The 18842-nt window shown below is 45.6% G+C and overlaps 1 protein-coding gene across 4 annotated transcripts in view; it reads left to right on the top strand.

Moving 5' to 3' along the window:
* LOC146206862 (mitogen-activated protein kinase kinase kinase 13-like) overlaps positions 1–18842 on the top strand; it is a 135250-nt gene that overhangs the window by 61733 nt on the left and 54675 nt on the right. For all 4 annotated transcript variants that reach the window (XR_014704551.1, XM_084591639.1, XM_084591638.1 and 1 more), the window contains one exon: positions 4200–4358. Coding sequence is in view for 3 of the 4 variants with exons in the window: in XM_084591639.1 (XP_084447765.1) it covers positions 4200–4358 (159 nt within the window). In the remaining variant the exon portion in view is untranslated. The remainder of the gene's footprint in view (positions 1–4199; positions 4359–18842) is intronic.

Here is an 18842-nt window from a genome sequence, read left to right as displayed (position 1 = left end):
CAGAAACAGACGAGCATCACAGACTTTTTTGCTAAGAAATAAATTTCGTGTTTTGACCGCCAACTTTTTTTTTTTCTCTTTTTTAGATTGTGGTCCAGTTACTACGAACTTCGGGATATAACGAACGGACACCGCGTGACGCTCAGGTTCGTTATAAGCGGGCTCGACTGTATGTAGCTATAGGCCTGATTCGTGTATAACTCACACCTAACAAAATTTTATGAAAAAAAAGTGCACCTTATACATGAATAACTACAGATTTGCTGAAGGACGGGGGGGATATCGTGCTAGAAAAACTGGCCACCCTGTATACGCAGTGCCTGGTGTCATCGACGGTACCGGAACCAAGGAAGAATGCAAACATTATCCTCATTCACAAGAAAGGGGACTCTAAGGACCTTAAAAATTACAGACCTATCAGTTTACTGTCTGTTACGTATAAGGTATTTACTAAGGTAATCGCTAATAGAATCAGGACAACCTTAGACTGCAATCAAGCAAAGGATCAAGCAGGGTTTCGGAAACGGTACTCTACTATCGATCATATCCATACCATCAATCAGGTGATAGAAAAATGCTCGGAATATAACCAGCCCTTATACATAGCATTCATCGATTACGAAAAAGCATTTGACTCAGTTGAAACATCGGCGGTGATGCAGGCATTGCGAAATCGGGGGGTAGACGAGCCGTACGTGAAAGTGCTGGAAGATATATATAGTGGCTGCACAGCAACCATAGTTCTGCATAAAGAAAGTAACAAAATTCCTATAAAGAAAGGTGTTAGGCAAGGAGACACAATCTCCCCAGTACTATTCACAGCTTGTTTAGAGGAAGTGTTCAGAGACTTGGAATGGGAGCAGTTAGGAATAAGGGTAGATGGAGAATACCTCAGTAATCTGCGATTTGCTGATGACATTGCCTTGCTAAGCAACTCGGGGGACGAACTGCAAATAATGATTGATGACCTAGACAGAAAAAGTAGAAAGGTAGGCTTGAAAATCAATATGCAGAAGACTAAGGTAATGTTCAACAGCCTCGGGAAGGAACAGCAGTTTACATTAGGTAGCGAAATACTGGAAGTAGTAGGCGAATATGTCTACTTAGGACAGGTAGTCACCGCAGATCCGGACCATGAAAAGGAAATAACAAGAAGAATAAGATTGGGATGGAGCGCATTTGGCAAGCACTCGCAGATTATGACTAGCAGCTTACCGGTATCGCTCAAGAGGAAAGTATACAACAGTTGCATCTTGCCAGTACTCACCTATGGGGCTGAAACGTGGACGCTAACCAAGAGAGTTCTACTTAAGTTGAGGACAACCCAGAGGGCTATGGAACGAAAAATGGTAGGGGTAACATTAAGAGATAGAAAGCGTGCAGAGTGGGTCAGAGGAATAACTCAAGTTACCGACATTCTAGTAGAAATTAAGAAGAAGAAATGGACATGGGCAGGACATGTAGTGCGAAGAGAGGATAACCGATGGTCGCTGAGGGTAACAGACTGGATTCCAAGGGAAGGAAAGCGTAGCAGGGGGCAGCAGAAAGTTAGGTGGGCGGATGAGATTAAGAAGTTCGCAGGGGTCAAGTGGATGCAGCTAGCACAGAACCGGGTTATGTGGAGAAATATGGGAGAGGCCTTCGCCCTGCAGTGGGTATCATCAGGCTGATGATGATGATGATGACACATGAATATATACGGTAGTCTTGTACTGTGTGTGTGCCTACTAACAGAATCGAATACATTCGAACCTCGATATAGAACACTCGAAAGGGATCGCGAAATAGTTCAATACATCGATAATTTATTGATCTCATCGATAACTCATCGGGACCTTGAAGGCGGGAAGCAAGCTTGTTCTTCGCGATCTCAGTCCGAACTGTCGGGTCCGCGAAGTATTGGCGGAACTGCTGCTTAAATGTGGCCCAGTTAGTGGTATGGGGTTCACGGTTAATAAACCAGGTTCTGGCGACCTCAGTGAGGTAGAAAGAAACATTGATAAATTTTAGAGCATCATCCCACCGATTGTAGGCACTGCAGCGTTCATAGGTGTTGACCAGTCATCGATGTCTTCATCACGACGACCAGCGAACAGCAGCGGGTCGCGTTGTCGTGTGGGCACAGTCGGAGGGGGTGGTGCAGCCAAGGTAGAGGGCCCTGCCGGTTCGTGGGTACTCTCAATAGATATAATGATGGTGACAGGTGGTAAACAGCGACCGAAACTTAGCTCCAGTGAGAGGCAGGGCACAAAACGGCAAGGGGATCAAGTCTCACCTCCACCACTTGTGGAGGAAGGCCAGGTCGAGACGGCAAGGCAAGGAACGCTGTGTCTGACGTTTATTCCGATGGACAACAGAGGCGCGTGCCACCGGTGGCGCCGCGGGATGATGACGATGGTATATACATGTGAAAGAAGATCCTTGGAAGGCTCACAATATACAGAAATTGGCTTGACATGTCTCGCGATCGTGACAAATGATGCCGTATTGTGCGATGAGCCCTGTCTCATAATTAAACCCACCCCCATTTTCGCCGCTGAGAATTCAGAAAAAAAAGTTAGCCATTAGTGCTTCCCTTCATTTCATGTATTATCATCGCAGTTTGCAAAGCATTCCTTGGCAGCGCACCAAGCTGCTGCACAGCGGTAACACAGTGTGTTTTAGTTCTTTCGGGGGGGGACTTGGCAGGCAGTGGAAGCACCCTTGAAAGGAGGGCTCGCTTGGCTCATCTGATTGCACAAGGCCCCGCCGGGGTGGCGCAGGGGTTAGGGCGCTCGACTACTGTGCCCACGGATGCGGGATGAAATCCCGGCCTTGTTGGCCGCTTTTCGATAGTCATAAAGCTAGGCGCTCATGTGCTGTGCGATGTCAGTGCACGCTAAAGAACCCCAGGCAGTCGAATTTCGGGAGACCTCCACTAGCGGCGTCTTTCATAGCCTAAGTCACTTTGGGATGTTAAACCCCTCAAACCAAACCAAACTGATTGCACAAGCCTGGTTTTCAGTATGTTCGCCTTATCATACTGTGGTTGGGGCGGGCACAACACGCTACACACCTGGAGAAGCTTCTGACATTGTTTGCCATGTGCTGACCTGGCTTTTACGACGCATGCTAACCGCTGTGCACAGAGCATCCAGTGGAAGCTCTTCGCAAACACCATGGCTTCCAGCCAGAGACAATCTAGGTAGACACTGCTTCATACCTCTCTCACTCAGCGCTTTCTCCAGCTCTCTGCAGCAGGTTGCGGCTGGCACTACTTTTGCCTCCACATCCCTGGAGGCGACGGTTGCCTTTACCATATCTACTACTCGTGCCACCACCATCTTAGCACTCTAAATCCGCCATCCGGAACTTGGCCTGTGGTTGGATCTTTGGCCAGCATTCTGCTTCCTCGCCTCCCTCCCTCCCCCCACCCAACCACCCCATTCAATTAATATGGGTCACCCAGGATGTTGAGCTCTGACCCGGCCATTCAAAAGCAGCTGTAGTTGTTAGGAAGCACCAGCTTCCATCCACATCACTTAGCCCATTATTGCGCTTTTCAACACCGTTCAGAACACACACTTGGCTTTTCAGCACATGTGCAGTGTGTGAACAGGAGAAGAGGAAAAGTAGAATTTTTCTTTCCTGCCTGCCCTTGTGCTTCGCCTTTTCGCATTGTTTCCCAACACCATCGCTGTGTTGGCTGCGTCTGCGCACCAAACGGCAGATGCATGCGTCTTTGGGGAAAACATACTTTCCAGGGCATGTCACTACTCTAGACCGGCTCTCGCCATTCTCTTTCGTTCCTCCACATGTGGCTTGAAAATATTTGCTGTGTTACATGGCAAATGACCGAGGGTGATGTGATCATCTTTGGGGAAGGCACACCTTCCATTGCGCGGTGCTGAGTTTGATATATGGAATGACCGGTGAAATTGAAATTCGATGTGCGGTGCAACTTTCCCATGCTTTTACATGGGATTTTCAAGGGGATAGCATGTGAGTTTGACATAATCCAAGTTCGGTAGTATATCCTGGCTCGGCTGAATGTGATGTGCCTCATCATCATGACATTTCCAGATAGTAGTAGTTCTTCCCATGTAAGTGGGCGGAGATGCACAGGAGGGTGTTAAGCAAGAGATAGCTAAAGCGGTACTTCCTTCTCTCGCACTGCTTTGAGGGGCTTCTGGTAGAAAGTGGTCTTTGCTTGCTTACAGGTCATATGGTGTGGTTATGTGGGAGCTGCTCAACTGTGAGACACCATACAAGGACGTGGACTCTAATGCCATCATCTGGGGAGTGGGGAACAACAGTCTGCACCTGCCTGTGCCATCCACCTGTCCGGATGGCTTCCGGCTGCTCATGCGCCAGTGCTGGTGAGTCCTCACTGCGTGGCAAAGTGGCAGTGCTGAGAATTGCAGTCGTGCCAAAAAAATGCCAGCTGAGCCTATCGAGTTTGGGACATACCTATAGTATGATAGTTTGGAGAGGCCTTTGAAATAGCTGAATACCCTGAACTCTCTATTCTAAAAAACATTTCTAAAAACTTTTCTTGAGACACCTGAAAGATCATAAGTGCACTCCTCGAATACCTTGAAGAATTTATGCCAACCTGTCGTTGAAGCAAATCTATACTGTAACTAAAAAACAAATGCATGGAGATGCCAGGGCTGGAAAAGTGAAATTATTGGCCAATTTCAGGTTTGCATGCACCAAGGCCCAGCCATCTGGTAGCGTTAATGCATTTTATTTCAGCAATGCTGTTTAACCCAGTCATTTTTGCACACATTTTAAGGCATGTCTAATTCCAACCTATGTTATGATTGGTTGTCAGGCTGTGTGAAGAAGCTGTCAACTTGGGCAGCTCTTTTGATGTTCATATGTCTCTGCTGGGTGGTCTTAGCATATGTGTGAGGTAATAGAGCCTCAAATTTAAGAGTATGTGTGCAAAGGGGAGCTGACCATGGAAGCTACTCTTGCCTTTTTAAAGGCAAGAGTAAAGCGGAGCTGCTGTCTCCCATATATTTTTTTTGGCTGCTGAGGAGCTAATAATACAGCTATGTTGGCAAGATTTGCATTCTAGGACAGGATTAAAAAGTCTTCTATTCTGCCTACTTGCTGGATTGGTGGGTGGATAGATGTTTGGAGCACTTCATTTGAAACGATGGTGGCTGCCATGCTCCGTATTTACTGCCCTTTAATTTCTCACACCAATTTGTCAGTCCTAATAATATACAATTACATATACAACTGCAGACTGATTTTTCAGACCCGGAAGATGGGTCCTGCCGTGTCTGAAAAATTATTTTTCTGAGAAAAATCAGCTTTAAAACTCACAAACATCGTTGCTCCCCATCTTTTCATTTGTGTGTCAAAATAGGGAGTTATAACATAGGTATAACGTAATTTCTACTGTCAAGTTTTATGTTAACTGTAATGTTAGGCATAATCACCTTATCATAGCATCGTTCCGGCTCGATTTTCATTAGTCTAGTCTTTCGTCGAACATCATGTAAACGCATTTTGTGGCTTGTTTGGGCATGCTTCTGCATATAAGGGGCCTTCAAGTGTCAACTGCGTCATATGCTCCGAGCAGCAAAAACACAGATACAGTCGAACCCGGATATATCGAATTTGAAGGGATTTTACATGGGATCTTCAAGGGGATATTCCGTGAGTTCGATATAACCAAAATTCGATATATCCGGGTTCGATATAACCGGTTTCGACTGTACTACAGGTATGTATGCATCTAAAGGAAGTATCATGATGAAAAGTACCTACTGGAGTTTGCACCCAGCCTGTAACGCACCAGTGATAGCTGCAATGAGGATTTGTTCTGTGCGTGCTTGCTTTACGTGCGACGGGGCCTGATGGCGATGTATTTTGTCGTTTGTTTTTTTTATGTGCAAAAGGGCCAGATAGCGCAGATATCACAGGCAGGTGTGTGCGCTAGACCGTAATATTTAGCATGTTTTATCGTGACTGCTGCCTGACTAACAAGAAAAAAGTACAGTCAGCGACTGATTTTTCGGACTCTCAATGGACCACGAAGATGTCCGAAAAAACAAATGTGCACCAAAAAAGCTCAATTTATTGCCTACTATTCACTTTGAGGCCGGAAAAAGTCATGAATGCTTTTCTGCACCACGCTCCGCCCGAATTTCGCTTGCATCAGCTCAGCTTGCGTCAGCTGCGCTGCCGCAGGTGAGTCATCGTCGTCGCTCGCAGACTCCACAAGCACTTGGCGAATAATTTGTGCATCTGTGAGCCCAGCGCATAGTTCTAACTCGTGGCCTATGTCTGTGAACTCTGAAAACGAGATGGCCGATGGAATTTCGACACCAGCAGTGCGAAGGTCGTGAATGAGCTGCTCACTGCCTGACAGCTGCTTGAAGATGCTCTCCTCGTCCAAGGCAGCTGACTTGTCATTCAGCACAAATCCCGCGTGGCGGAAGCAATTGTGCAGCGTTGTGGGTGCTACAGACTTCCACGCAACGGCGAGCGGGGTAAGTGCTCCAAGCAAATCGACAGAGTAGGTTTTCCCACTGTCGAGGCACACCACAACCACCAACCACTGGATCACAACACCGACTCTGTTGAGTGCCTTCTTGCTGCTGCGTTGCATGCAAAAAAAAAAAAAAAATCCTTATAAAATTCGTAAACAGCTTCTTGAAGAACTGAAGCCGATTCAATTAAATGCGAGCAACAGTAGCGACAGAATGTAGTTCTCGCATCAGCATGACCACGGCTAGGCCTACTCGCTACGCTCGGCAACGCACGTGAAACGCATGACAAACACACAGAGGAACAGGCAGTCGAAGCGATCACGCTAAAAGAAAAAAAAACACTCCTGTGGCGAGCAGCAATGGCAGTGACGTCCCGGAAACGGAAGCTGTTAGGCAAATAATATAGCCTCAATCCAGCGTCAGTTAAGCTGAGGAGTGGCACGCAAGGTCGGCACCGCTTTCGAGGCTATCGAGGGAAAAAGTAAACAAACAAGATGGCGGCGACACCGCTCAAAATGCGTGGCAGTAGGCCTGGCTGATGCTTGAAATGTCCGAAAAATCGAATAGCCCTTAGAGTGCCCGAAATTTTGAGCAGCGTAATACATTGACTTTATAATGTATGTCCTGGGGCCGGGAAAAAGTTCGAATAATCAAGCATGTTCGAAAAATTGGGTGTCCGAAAAATCAGTCTTCGACTGTACGGCGTTTGTTGTGATGCACCGCCATTCGCAAGCCTCATGACCAGCTCAACCACTCGGCTCGCAAACGGCGGTGCATCATAACAAATGCCGTATTTTTTTCTTGTTAGTCAGGTTGCAGTCGCGATAAAACATGCTAAATATTACGGTCTAGCACGAATAGCCTCCTTGCGCTACCCGGCCCCTTAGCACATAAAGAAAACAAACGACAAAATACATTGCGATCAGTCCCCGTCGCTCATAAACCAAACATGCACCTAGCAAATCCACATTGCGGCTATCACTGGTGGGTTACAGGCTTGGTGCAAACTTCAGTATGTACTTTTCATCATGCACATTTCCTTTGGATGCATACATACCTATAACGAAGTGTTTCTCGCACAGTCGAGAGTACGCAATCGGTTGCTGATGTCGCCCGGTAGCCCTAATTCAAGCTTCACGTAGTTGTTGGTCGCGGCTCGCCGAAGGGAACCTGAAAAATCGTGTTTTGCACCCCGCGCGTCTCGAGGGTGGCAACCGTATGCAGCAGATGTGGTTGGCATCGCTTTGCCAAGCCTGCGACGGTCACCGTGCTGCCAGCTTCCGTGCACTGGCGACTACGGGAAACGCCGTTGACGCCGTCCAATATGTTTCCATCAGTCGCCGCTGGGACTTCGCGCATGCACATAGAACTCGTGCAAAAGGCGGATTGCGCGTCATCTTGACAAGTAGGATGCAATTCTTGGTGCGCACTGAGAGAAAACGAAAAAATGCGAAAAAGATTACAAGCACCTAATACGCAAGCAGTTATTAATTATTAATATTAATATAATATATTTGGCATATAAGGCCGAATTCAAATGCAGACACTAATGCGTGCTTTTCTTAGAGCGCGTGGTGCGAAATATTGAGTAATCGACTGGATTACTTGCCAACTACTGCTTACAGAACTATAATCGGGCTACTTGCAGACTACTCTTTGCAGAGTTAATCAGGCTATAATTGTTCCCCCAAGAAATCTAACAGGGTTGGTACTACACATGAAATGCTTCCAAGGAAATTTAATTATTTTTCTCTTTGGGAACGCTTGTCGCGGTTAATTGATTTTACGAAAAGCTAAGCTGCAAAAGCAAGTGAAATTTCATTACATCAAGGGTGAGCTTTCTGGTGCTCCAAGTAGATAAAATTTTGGAGCCTCCACACTTTACGGCAGGTTGCAAAATTTGAAGTGCAAAGGTATCCATAAGGACCACCCGAATCAAATTGTTGGGTTAATTTGACCTAGCCTCAAGCCTATAGGTTGTATTCACTGCCGGCTGCCGCGCGGGGGACGACGGGAAAAAATGAAGCATTTCCGGTTCGCCATAGCCTTGGTCATCGGCGTCGTCTGCTGAGGTTTCGTTTGGGTCGTTCGCAAGATCCAAGGTGCTGTGAACACTGTAATTTGCTACAATAATGGTCAGTTGCGCTGTCTACGGAGGCGGCAATAGGTCCTGCAGGTGTGAAAACTCCCCGAACAGCACAGCTGTCAACTTTTTGGGGTAGACACCTGCTGTGGTGGGTCTATTGTTGGTTCTGCTGCGTCGTTTTGATAAAGCATTGCCGTGCTGACTGTCCCGCTCGATGTGATATAAACGCGGTTGTGTATGTGCAAGTGATCGTGCTCACTCAATGACAACTTCATAAACATGCTACTTTCAACCCTTGAAGGAGAACCTTTTGGACTGCTGCCCTTCTGCTCCCGGTACGTGTATGCAGCATAACTGCAAGCGCGTTAAAGCGCTAGTGGAAAGCGAGGAATACGTTATTAATTAGCTCTTGCGAGCTTTTCCCTGTGACTGTGGGTACCAGACCAGGTGCTGACCAGACATACCGCTGCGCGCACTAGAAGCGTCAGGCTAAGATGATCGGGATACAGAACAGTGCGTCGCCCGTTCATGCCTGCTTTGCGGCTGTACTAGTCAGTCCATCAAAGCCCAGTTTCCTCCCGCGTTTTAGTAGAATACATGTTACGCTGCACATGCTTAGGCGCCAGGGTGTGGCTGGAATGCTCTCTGCTACAAAAAATAATAGCAAAAGGAAAGTGTCGTTCGTGCATGAATCCGGAGGCGAACCGCGAAAACGCTGCTCGCGGACGGAAGCAAAGCGGTGGAAATCGCTGACTTGAGGACAGTATGCTAAATATTCTAGCTCACTATATACAGTCAAACCTCGTTATAACGAAGTCTCATTTTGCGCGGAAATTCGTTCGTTATATCCGATATTCGTTGTAAAAGTACACACAAATTCCTACAAAAAAAAATTCTGTTCATAAACCCAAGTTAAGGCTACCCTAAAATGAAAAGCACAGAGCTGAAAAAAAAGCATTTTTTTTTCTTTAAAGCATGGTATAAGCACGCGAAACTTCACCTTTCATTTTGCACTGCCAAGCAAAAATGAGCACGCAAATCGGGATTTAGGCCATGCAGAACTGATTTATTTAAAAAACGACGTAATCTTCATTTGGCGGCACTTCACACTATTCGATAGAATAAATTTCTCAACGAAATCGACACTGTGCAGCGCTTTCCCAATGTCAGCTGATTTGGCCACAGGTAGGTTCTCAAGGTACCTTCTCAATTTTCTCGCCATATCGGCGGCCTCGGTGCTGCTGAGAGCTCGCTCTTCGCCTTCTTCTTCACTCTCATCGCTGCTCGTAGCATCATCTGTAGGAAGCAGCTGATCGGCAATTTCTTGGTCGGTCAATTCGGCCGCCACATCCAAGTTGTCATCGGCAGCAATAAAGTCCTCGAACGTAACATTCGGAACCGCCAGTTGACGCCATGTCGTCTTGTCGAAATTGTCCGCTTCACCTTCAGAATCGTGGGCGTCGTTGGGCTCAGTCTTGCTGGTGGATGGGGCTAGGCCAGCATCAACAAAGCAATTTCTTATTGTCGACTGTGCCACTTCGTTCCATGCACCATACAGCATGTCCAGCGTAGTTTTGAGGTTTATCTTTGTTTCAAGAGAAACTGCTTTGCGTTTTGGCGCCGCCATGCTGCAAGACGACGGCACGACCTCGAGGAAAGTGAGCACATGCGCGGGTCGGTAAAAAGTAGGGGCAGGGGCACGCGGGCGGTGGTTCGATCACGTGCAGGTTGCATGCCAGGCAGCCGTTGATGCTAGATTCACTCGCGGTCCCTAGATGGCGTAGCGTGCGAAAGCGCGGGTGATTCAAACACATTTTAGGTGGAGGCGACGCGGGCGGTGGTTCGATCACGTGCCGGTCACATGCCAGGCAGCCGTTGATGCTAGATTCATTCGCGGTCCCTAGATGGCGTGACATGCGAATGCGCGGTTGATTCAAACACATTTTAGGTGGAGGCGATTGATAAAACCGAAATTTAGCGTTTTGAAAAATTTTTTTTTTTGCTTCTTTGCGGATTTTGAGTCGTGTGAATACGAAATATGCTTCGTTATAACCGATTTAGTGTCAAATTTTCAGTTTTTCATTTCGTTATACAGATAGAGCTCCCATAGAAATAAAGCACAGCCAACCAAACTTTGGTTTTTCTTCGTTATATCCGATAATTCACTGTATCCGTGTTCGTTATAACGAGGTTCGACTGTAGTCACGAATGCCAGATCGCGATAGTGCTTCACGATTTTGTCCGTCGTGTGACTTCACCACACGTCAACTTTGGTATGCGACGACCGGGCAGCGTCGCTCACGTGACCAAAAAAATGGCAGATGGCGCGTGTGCGATGACGTCATGTGGTGCGGTGACGTCATGGGAAATGAACCTATAGCACAGTTTTTGTTCGTGGTAAAAAACCGAGTGCCGGCCTCACAACTTCTCTTTCGCAGCTTGTTAAAGGGACAAACACTGGAATTTAGGTCTCAAATTTTTTTCCCCGCAATGGGAACATTGATGTCTAAAATGTTTGATTCCATAGCGGTTTTGGTGCTAACGCTGTAGAAAATTTTTACCAAGAATTTTTCGATCAGTGCATGCACCCATTTTTATGTAGTCTGATGCTGGAAACCATGAGCAGCGACCCCGATCACAACTGGTGGTCGACAAAAAAGGCGTATTGAAAACAGATAAATTTCACCCACCAGACAGCATGGAGGAAGGAAACAACTTAGGAGAGGCCCTTGCCATTCCCAATGCATTGGAGAAAGTGTGGCGAAAGTGACGTCAAAATTTAGGGTTAGCCAAGTCGGGTCATTAGCAACGGCTACACTGTTGCTATGAAAACTCGGGCCACTAGCAACAGCGTTGCTAAAGGCCCTAGGTACGTGAGCATCGCGGAGAAAGAGAATGTGGAGGGTAAAGGAGGAGGAGAGACGTTGCAGCGTCCGGTCGCGGAGCGGCCGCGCCGGCTTCAAAAAAATGACGTCAGGGCCTCTCCTAAGTTCTTTCCATCCTCTATGCCAGACAGTAATTGGACATTTTTTTGCTTAGAGTAATGTCCTTTTCAGTTTCACACTCAAGGCTGTTACGGCACAATAACGCACGCCTCGTCGGCTAAAGTTTTTGTGGGCACTATCACCGCTTCATTCACATAATTCCAAACACTGTGGTGCCATCTAGTGGCAAAACCTGAAGGCATGCCTCTCGCGGTGCGAAAGGAGGGATGGTTTTTATTTAAGAACGCAGTGTATAGAGCTCAAAATATAATAAATTATGACAAGCACTCCTAGAAGAAAAAATAAAAGTGTGCAATTGTGAAAATCCGCTATATTTTGCTGACATGTTGTCACATCACTAAGTGCATCATGAGGAAGGCAGGTCTGGACGAGCCTTCAGCTGGAGTGAAGATCGCTGGAAAACGTATCAACAACCTTAGATATGCGGATTATACCACTTTAGTGGCAGAAAGTGAAGGGGAACTCAAGAGACTTCTGATGCGCGTACAAGAAGAGAGTTTGGGCTTAAACTTTACATTAAAAAGACAAAGATCATGGTGTCTTTTCCTATCAAGTCCTGGAGCATCAAGGGACAAGAAGTGGAAGCTGTGACAGATTTTCTCTTCTTGGGCTCCAAGATTACCCCGGAAGGAGACTGCAGTCACGAAATTGGGAGACGCCTGCTTCTGGGAAAGAGAGCCATGGCTAGCCTTGACCGCCTAGTAAAGAGCAGAGACATTAGACTGCCAACCAAGATCCGTATAACTCGTGCTATGGTCTTTTCAGTTGTTATGTATGGATGCGAGAGTTGGACTGTGAAGAAGGCTGACCGCCGAAGAATTGACGCGTTTGAATTGTGGTGCTGGCGGAGACTCTTGAGAGTTCCTTGGACTGCCAGAAGATCAAATCAGTCGATATTGTCGACCATAAACCCTGACTGCTCATTGGAGGGTCAAATTCTAAAGTTAAAGCTCAGCTACTTTGGTCATCTGATGAGAAGAGAGGAGTCGCTGGAGAAAGATTTGATGTTGGGCAAGGTTGAGGGTCACCGGAGAAGGGGTAGGCAGCGAACGCGATGGTTAGATGGCATCCTCGAGGCGCTGCAGATGAGGTTATGTGTTGTTAGGAAAATAGTGAGAGACCGGAAAGCGTGGCGTGGTATGGTCCATAGGGTCACGAAGAGTCGGACACGACTAAGCGACTGAACTGAACTGAGTCACGTGGGGTACTACACAGAAAGTAATAGGGTTTCTCCGCTAGATAGCGCCTCAGTTGTTTTTATGTGATTTTCAATGGCAAATTGAATTTGTAAAGCTTCTTTTCTTTGATATTGTAGTGCTCGATCTGTACTATATAGGTCTTTTTATCTCCACCATAATCTCGAGACATATTTTGGCCAGTGTTCTGTCCCTTAAGTGCTGCATATCCTGCCATATAGTAAACTAAACATTTTGACGATATAATGATGATCTAGCAGAAGCATATTAAGCGCATACTATAGCCTCTGTGTCCTCTATCTTTCATTCGTTCTTTTCTTTTTAAAGCTATTCTTTTTATTTTTTTCATGTTGTGCACCAAAACAGGACTAGAGCGATTTTCTGCAAGCAATAATGATTTGCATATTACTGGTTGCTTGAGCACGCAGAATAAAAGCTACGTAGAATGAAAACATTCTCTGGAACAACCTTCAAACTATAATGCATTGAGATTAAATGTCTTAAAGGTGCACATCTCTGCATGGGTATTTAAAGCTACCCGTTACAAGAAATTCTAGCTTATTGAAAGAAAAAAAATAAGGTTTGTTCTTAGATTCGAGTACAGTTGCTGGTGGCGCCCTCTTCACTGCGGCGCTTCCGTCATCGCAAAAGTGGCCTCCTGCTCCCATGCATTTCGCAGCGCGGTTGACACACTGCCCATTCTTCTAGAGCACTGTAGCAGTGATAGAGTAAAACTTGGCGACGAGGCGTAGGTTAGTGTGCCATAACAGCATTTAATGTGAAAACTGAAATGGACGCTACTCTGCACTAAAAATGTCTCATTATTGTCTGGTGGGTGAAATTTACATTTGTTTTCAGTATGTCTTTTTTTTTTTTTTTTTTGTTGACGACCAGACGGTTGCTGCTGATGGTTTCCAGCATCAGACTTCGTAAAAACAGGCACATGCACTGATCGAAAAATTCTCTGTAAAAATTTTCTGCAGTAACTGCTCGGACACCGAACACTTTCTATTGTGGTGAAAAAAATTTGATGCCTAAATTCCACTTTTCTATCCCTTTAAATGATAGCTTATGCAGGTTGTTCAGCTGAAATGTCGTTGGCTTTGTAGTATTAGTTCTGGTTCTTGGCACTGTGTGTCGGAAGTAATGGGGGGCTGCGTAATAAAAATTGTATGATGGTAATGTGTGGTTCTAATGATTGATTATTAATTCATGTGTGATAGGCGATATCGAGTTATGAAATTATTCATTTATGAATTAAAGAGATAAAATGAAAAAATTCGAGAAAAAAAAAAGGGTTTCAAGGGTGTCAAAATGCCCAGACCAGCCAATGCTTGATGATGCCAATAAAAAATTTAGTGTGTGTAATAGATGAATTGATTAATTTAAATAATTGAGAAAAAATAAAAAATGCAAAAGAGGGCTTCAAAGGTGTAAAGTTGCTCAGAATGAAAGGCAATAGGTTGCTGATGGTAATTGAAAAATTGTGTGTAATTGATCAATTAATTGAACAATTTGAAAAAGGGGTAGTTAAAATGGTTAAAATGCTTAGAATGAAGACCCAATGCTTGATAAAGTTGATTAAAGAAATTGAAAATGTTATATTGATCAGTAAATTTAAATAATTGAAAAAAAAAAATGAAATATTGGGAAAAAGCAGGGTACAAAGGTGTAAAAATGCTCAGAATTGAAAGGCAAAGTTTGCTGATGCTAAGTATGGGTGTATAAAAATTTAGAGCATAAAAAAGTGAAAAAACATTGTCCAGGTGTGTGAAATGCTTTTGTGTCACACCCTTAACAGTGGAGTTCCGCGGGATTGCATCGAACACAAACAGCGCATTCCACTGAACATGCACTGGGACACTTAAAGTTTCAAGAAGCGGCGTCTGAGGTTACCAGTGGTGTCATTACTCGGCCAGCTATAAGCGAACAAAATATAAAACAAATACAAAATTCTTAAAAATTATAATAGGGAAAAAGCATCGTCAGTAAGCGCTTGCTATTGCCTCATACTTTTAATGGCGGAGCCTAAGTGTCCCCCTTATTTTTTTTCGCTGATTTTAAGCGTGAACTATTGTAGTGCCACATTCTAAAAGCAAAAGCAGCAGAGAATGCATTTTGGGGAATTGAAAAACTTGGTAAAACTGAGGAACTTGCTACATAGAGGTTTAACTGTATATGCATTTTAAATGCAGTATGTGAAGCTCTCCTGTAATGTTGTGGAGTTTAGTGAGTGGACAGCTTGACGGACGTTGGTCTAAATTAGATTGAAAAAAAAAAGGGGGGGGGGGAGAGGGTCTCCGTAGTATGCTTGGCATCAATTTTTTCTAAACACTGAACTCGTGAAAGGCTGTAATATTGGTTGTGAATATCAGGGTGTCGAACTGGAACCGAACCCGAATTTTCGCCCGGAACTGGAACCGAACCGAACCGCCATCTTGAAGCTGAACCCGAACCGGAACAAATGGGAGGATCCGTTCTGAACCGGTTCCGGTACAGTTCCGACCCATTTTTGGTGGTAACTTACCTTTATTACATTTTCTTTTATCGTTGCTTGTAAAGCGCTGTTCTCGTTTATTTCCAAAACGCCACTGCACACCGCAAACATCACAAACATACCGAAAATTCAGCCTTTGCAAAATGATGACAAGAACAAAGGAAAATATACTGTCGAATGCATATCACCAACTTCAGGTGCGGGGCTATCGTGTCATCCTGAACGGGTGCCGCTGCACTGTGCGGTAGCGCCGCTCACGGAGAAAGTTGCTCCATTTGAGAGCCTAGCTTCCTAGTGAAATACTAGCATATAATTCCTAAGTATAGTTTACATATTTAGATAAATAAATATATAATCATTTACAACTCGAAAACGAAATGACGGATCTGTTAATGTCATGCAAATCATTTCTGTATAAGGAAACCAAGAATAAACTTCAAACTTCATTTACCTGTCGTTCGACGACATCGCAATGATCATGGAAGACAGTTGGGCTAGTTGGTGTGTATTCGTTAATGACTGTGACATTGCAACTAGCGTGGAAAAACACAAAGGACAGCGACAAAAGGTACCGACGGGACAGCACGTTAGACTTCAACTGACATTTAATGCACACGTAACAAAATTTATACACTCTCATTAGGCGCAGGCTTCTTCGAACAACGAACATGCCATCCACGCACGACTGATGGCAGCAGGCGAGTGTTCTTCAAGCACCGCGGGTTCCGATATTTGCCGATTACCCATGGCTTTAACTTATCGGAACCATCCATGTTGCAGCAAAGAAGCACCGTCAATCTCTCTTTGCTGTTTTTACCTCCATGACACGCTTCTCCTTTCAGGCTTAGGGACTTCGACGGCTGCACCCGAAAAAAAAAAGCCCATTTCATTGGCGTTGTAGATGTCACGAGGCGCATAGCCCTCAATTAGTATAGCAGATAGTGTGGCCTTCCAATTGTCGACTGTTGCCAAGTTCACACTTGCTGATTCACCGCTTACTGTCTTGTACGCGATGCCGTGCCTCTTCTGGAAACGGTCGATCCAGCCATTCGCCGCCGCAAAGTCCGTGATGCCCAGTCTGTCGGCGATGTCCACTGCCTTCTCGCGCAAAATGCTGCCATCAAAATTGATGCCGGCAGCGCGAGCGTGCTTGAACCAGGTCAGAAGAGCCTTGTCGAGGTTTCCATACTTGGCCCCATGAGCCTGCTTAGCTTTCGGGCCGAAAAGCACTGCATTGCCTTCAATCTCGGCATGCTTTGAGACAATGCTGTTAAGCGTCGATGGTGGCAGACCAAGGTCTTCGGCAATATCAATTCTTTTCCGCACTGGCTGCCTGTCGACAGTGTTGAGTGCATCCAGCTTTTCCTGGAGGGAAAGTGCCTTCCGCTTGCGCGACGCCATCGAAGAACGTCAGATCACGATCGTCGGATACAAAGGACAAGGGTTAGTTCGACTGGTTCTCGACCAGCTTTGTCGTAAACTGGTTCGACGGATGGATGGATGGATGAAGCTGAAACCTTTGAATCGGGCGGTGGCGGTGCACGCCACCTAGCCGACGTTCACGAGGCAGATGGCCATCTAGTTGCGGCCTCTCCAACTTGAGTTAGTTCCATAGCCAAGCCTAGCCAAGACTGTTCAAAAGTCAAAATGGTGGTTGGCACGCGTTGCTATAGTGCTCTAGAAGATTGGGCAGTGTGTCGGTCGCGCCGCGAAATGCATGGGAGCGAGGGGCTGCTTTTGCGATAACGGAGGCGCCGCAGCGCAGAGGGCGCCACCACCAGCAACTGGTGTGTCAGCCGTCCAGGCGCCCGCGTATGCGCGCTGTGTGGCGGGGCGGATACCGCACGGACTGTACGTTCTTGTTTGCTTGTGCGTCGTCTCGAGCTGTTCGCGACAAGATTTTACAAATATGCCGGTTAACTGTGCTCAGTACTGTTAGCAATCACCTAATTTATTTTCCATTTTGGCCGTCGGCAACACCTCGGGGAAGTAACATGACAGGAGTTGGCTCCGAAGAAAACAGCTTGGAGAGGGCCAGCGTACGACTCACACAGCACGCTTCACTCGCTGTACAGCTTACTTTAGCATTCCTAAAGCACCTAATTCACGTCCAGAAATATAGTCGTTTTGAAAAGAGGGCTGTGTGGAGGCAGGATGTATGAAGTGAAACATACAACACGTGCGTTCGAGCGCTGACTAAAACTGGTCACAGTAACCCCATTATCAAAACAGTCCAAAATGGTATATTCCGTTGTTTTTCACGCCAACTATGCCGACTACAGTATGTCACTGAAGCCACAAGAGAAGTCGGCATTCAGTTGGATATGAATTAAATGTGGACTACTCCGCGTGGAGGTAGAGATATAGTAAAGTAAGGACATGAAAAACTAACGACATCACGCCAGCTGGCTACTGAATAACGGAACACAGTGGATCAGGAAAGGTGGAAGAGGTGGGAGGTAAAGGTTTCACAGGAAAATAAAAATAAAACGTGTCGCCTACCAGGGAGGGAGAAAGGGGTTGGTGGAAGGCACGCAGCGCCGTGAAAAGAGCGACCGCGAATGTGAATAAAGGTTCAGAATTTTTGTGCGGCATGGCAGGCGCACGACGAAGAAAGCAGGCAGCTAAAGACGAAGAAAAATGGAGATATATTAAAAACAATAAAAAAAGAGGAAACAACCGAGCATAAGAACCAAATGAAGGCCTGGGAAGAGGAAAGCAGTGCAGAAACAGGCTGCAATCGAACGTGTATAAAGATATAAGCGTCGAAATTTAAGAGACAACAATTTGTGAAACTGTACACTAATCTAAGAACACACCATTTTCTTTTCTCTCCATATGCTGAAACATTGTTATAACAGGTAGCTTTATAAATACCCAGAGATGTGCGCTATACTTAAAACATTTAATCTCAATGCGTTATAGTTTAACAATGACCTAATTGTTCCAGAAAATGTTTCCATTCTAGGGTGCGCAAGCCACCGGTAATATGCAAGTCATTGCCTCCAGAAGATCGCTCTAGTCCTGTTTTATGTACATACAAAATAAAAAAAAAATGAATAGCTTTGAAAAAGAAATAACGACGGAAAATAGAGGATGCAAAGGCTATAGGGTACGCTTAATTCGCTTCCGCTAGATCATCCTTCTGCGAAAGAGAGGTTGTGAGGCCAGCACGGTTTCTCACCACGAACAAAAATAGCGCCATAGGTTCGAAGCTAGGTCGCAATTTACTCAAAAATTTGGCTCGGATGCTCGGTCTTTTTCGACTGCTTTGCACTTCAAATTTTGCAAACTTCCTGTAAAATGTGAAGGTTCAAAAAGTTTACCTACTTGGAGCACCAGAAAAGCTCCCACTTGAAGCAATGAAATTTAATGTGTTTTTGCGGCTTCACTCTTTGCGAAGTAAGCGAATCACGACAAGAGTTCCCAAAGGGAAAATAATAAATTCCCTTGGAAGTATTTCACGTGTAATATCAACCTTGTTAACAATTATAGTCTGGTTAGTACTGCAAAGAGCACTCGCGGCAAGTAGCCCGATTATATATAGTCCGGTAAGCAGTAGTTGCA

The sequence above is a fragment of the Amblyomma maculatum genome, chromosome 1, assembly GCF_055883805.1.
Source record: "Amblyomma maculatum isolate TAMU_Amacu chromosome 1, ASM5588380v1, whole genome shotgun sequence".
NCBI classification, from domain to species: domain Eukaryota; kingdom Metazoa; phylum Arthropoda; class Arachnida; order Ixodida; family Ixodidae; genus Amblyomma; species Amblyomma maculatum.
The sequence above is the reverse complement of the archived record's forward strand: the minus strand, read 5'-3'. Positions and strand labels throughout refer to the sequence as shown.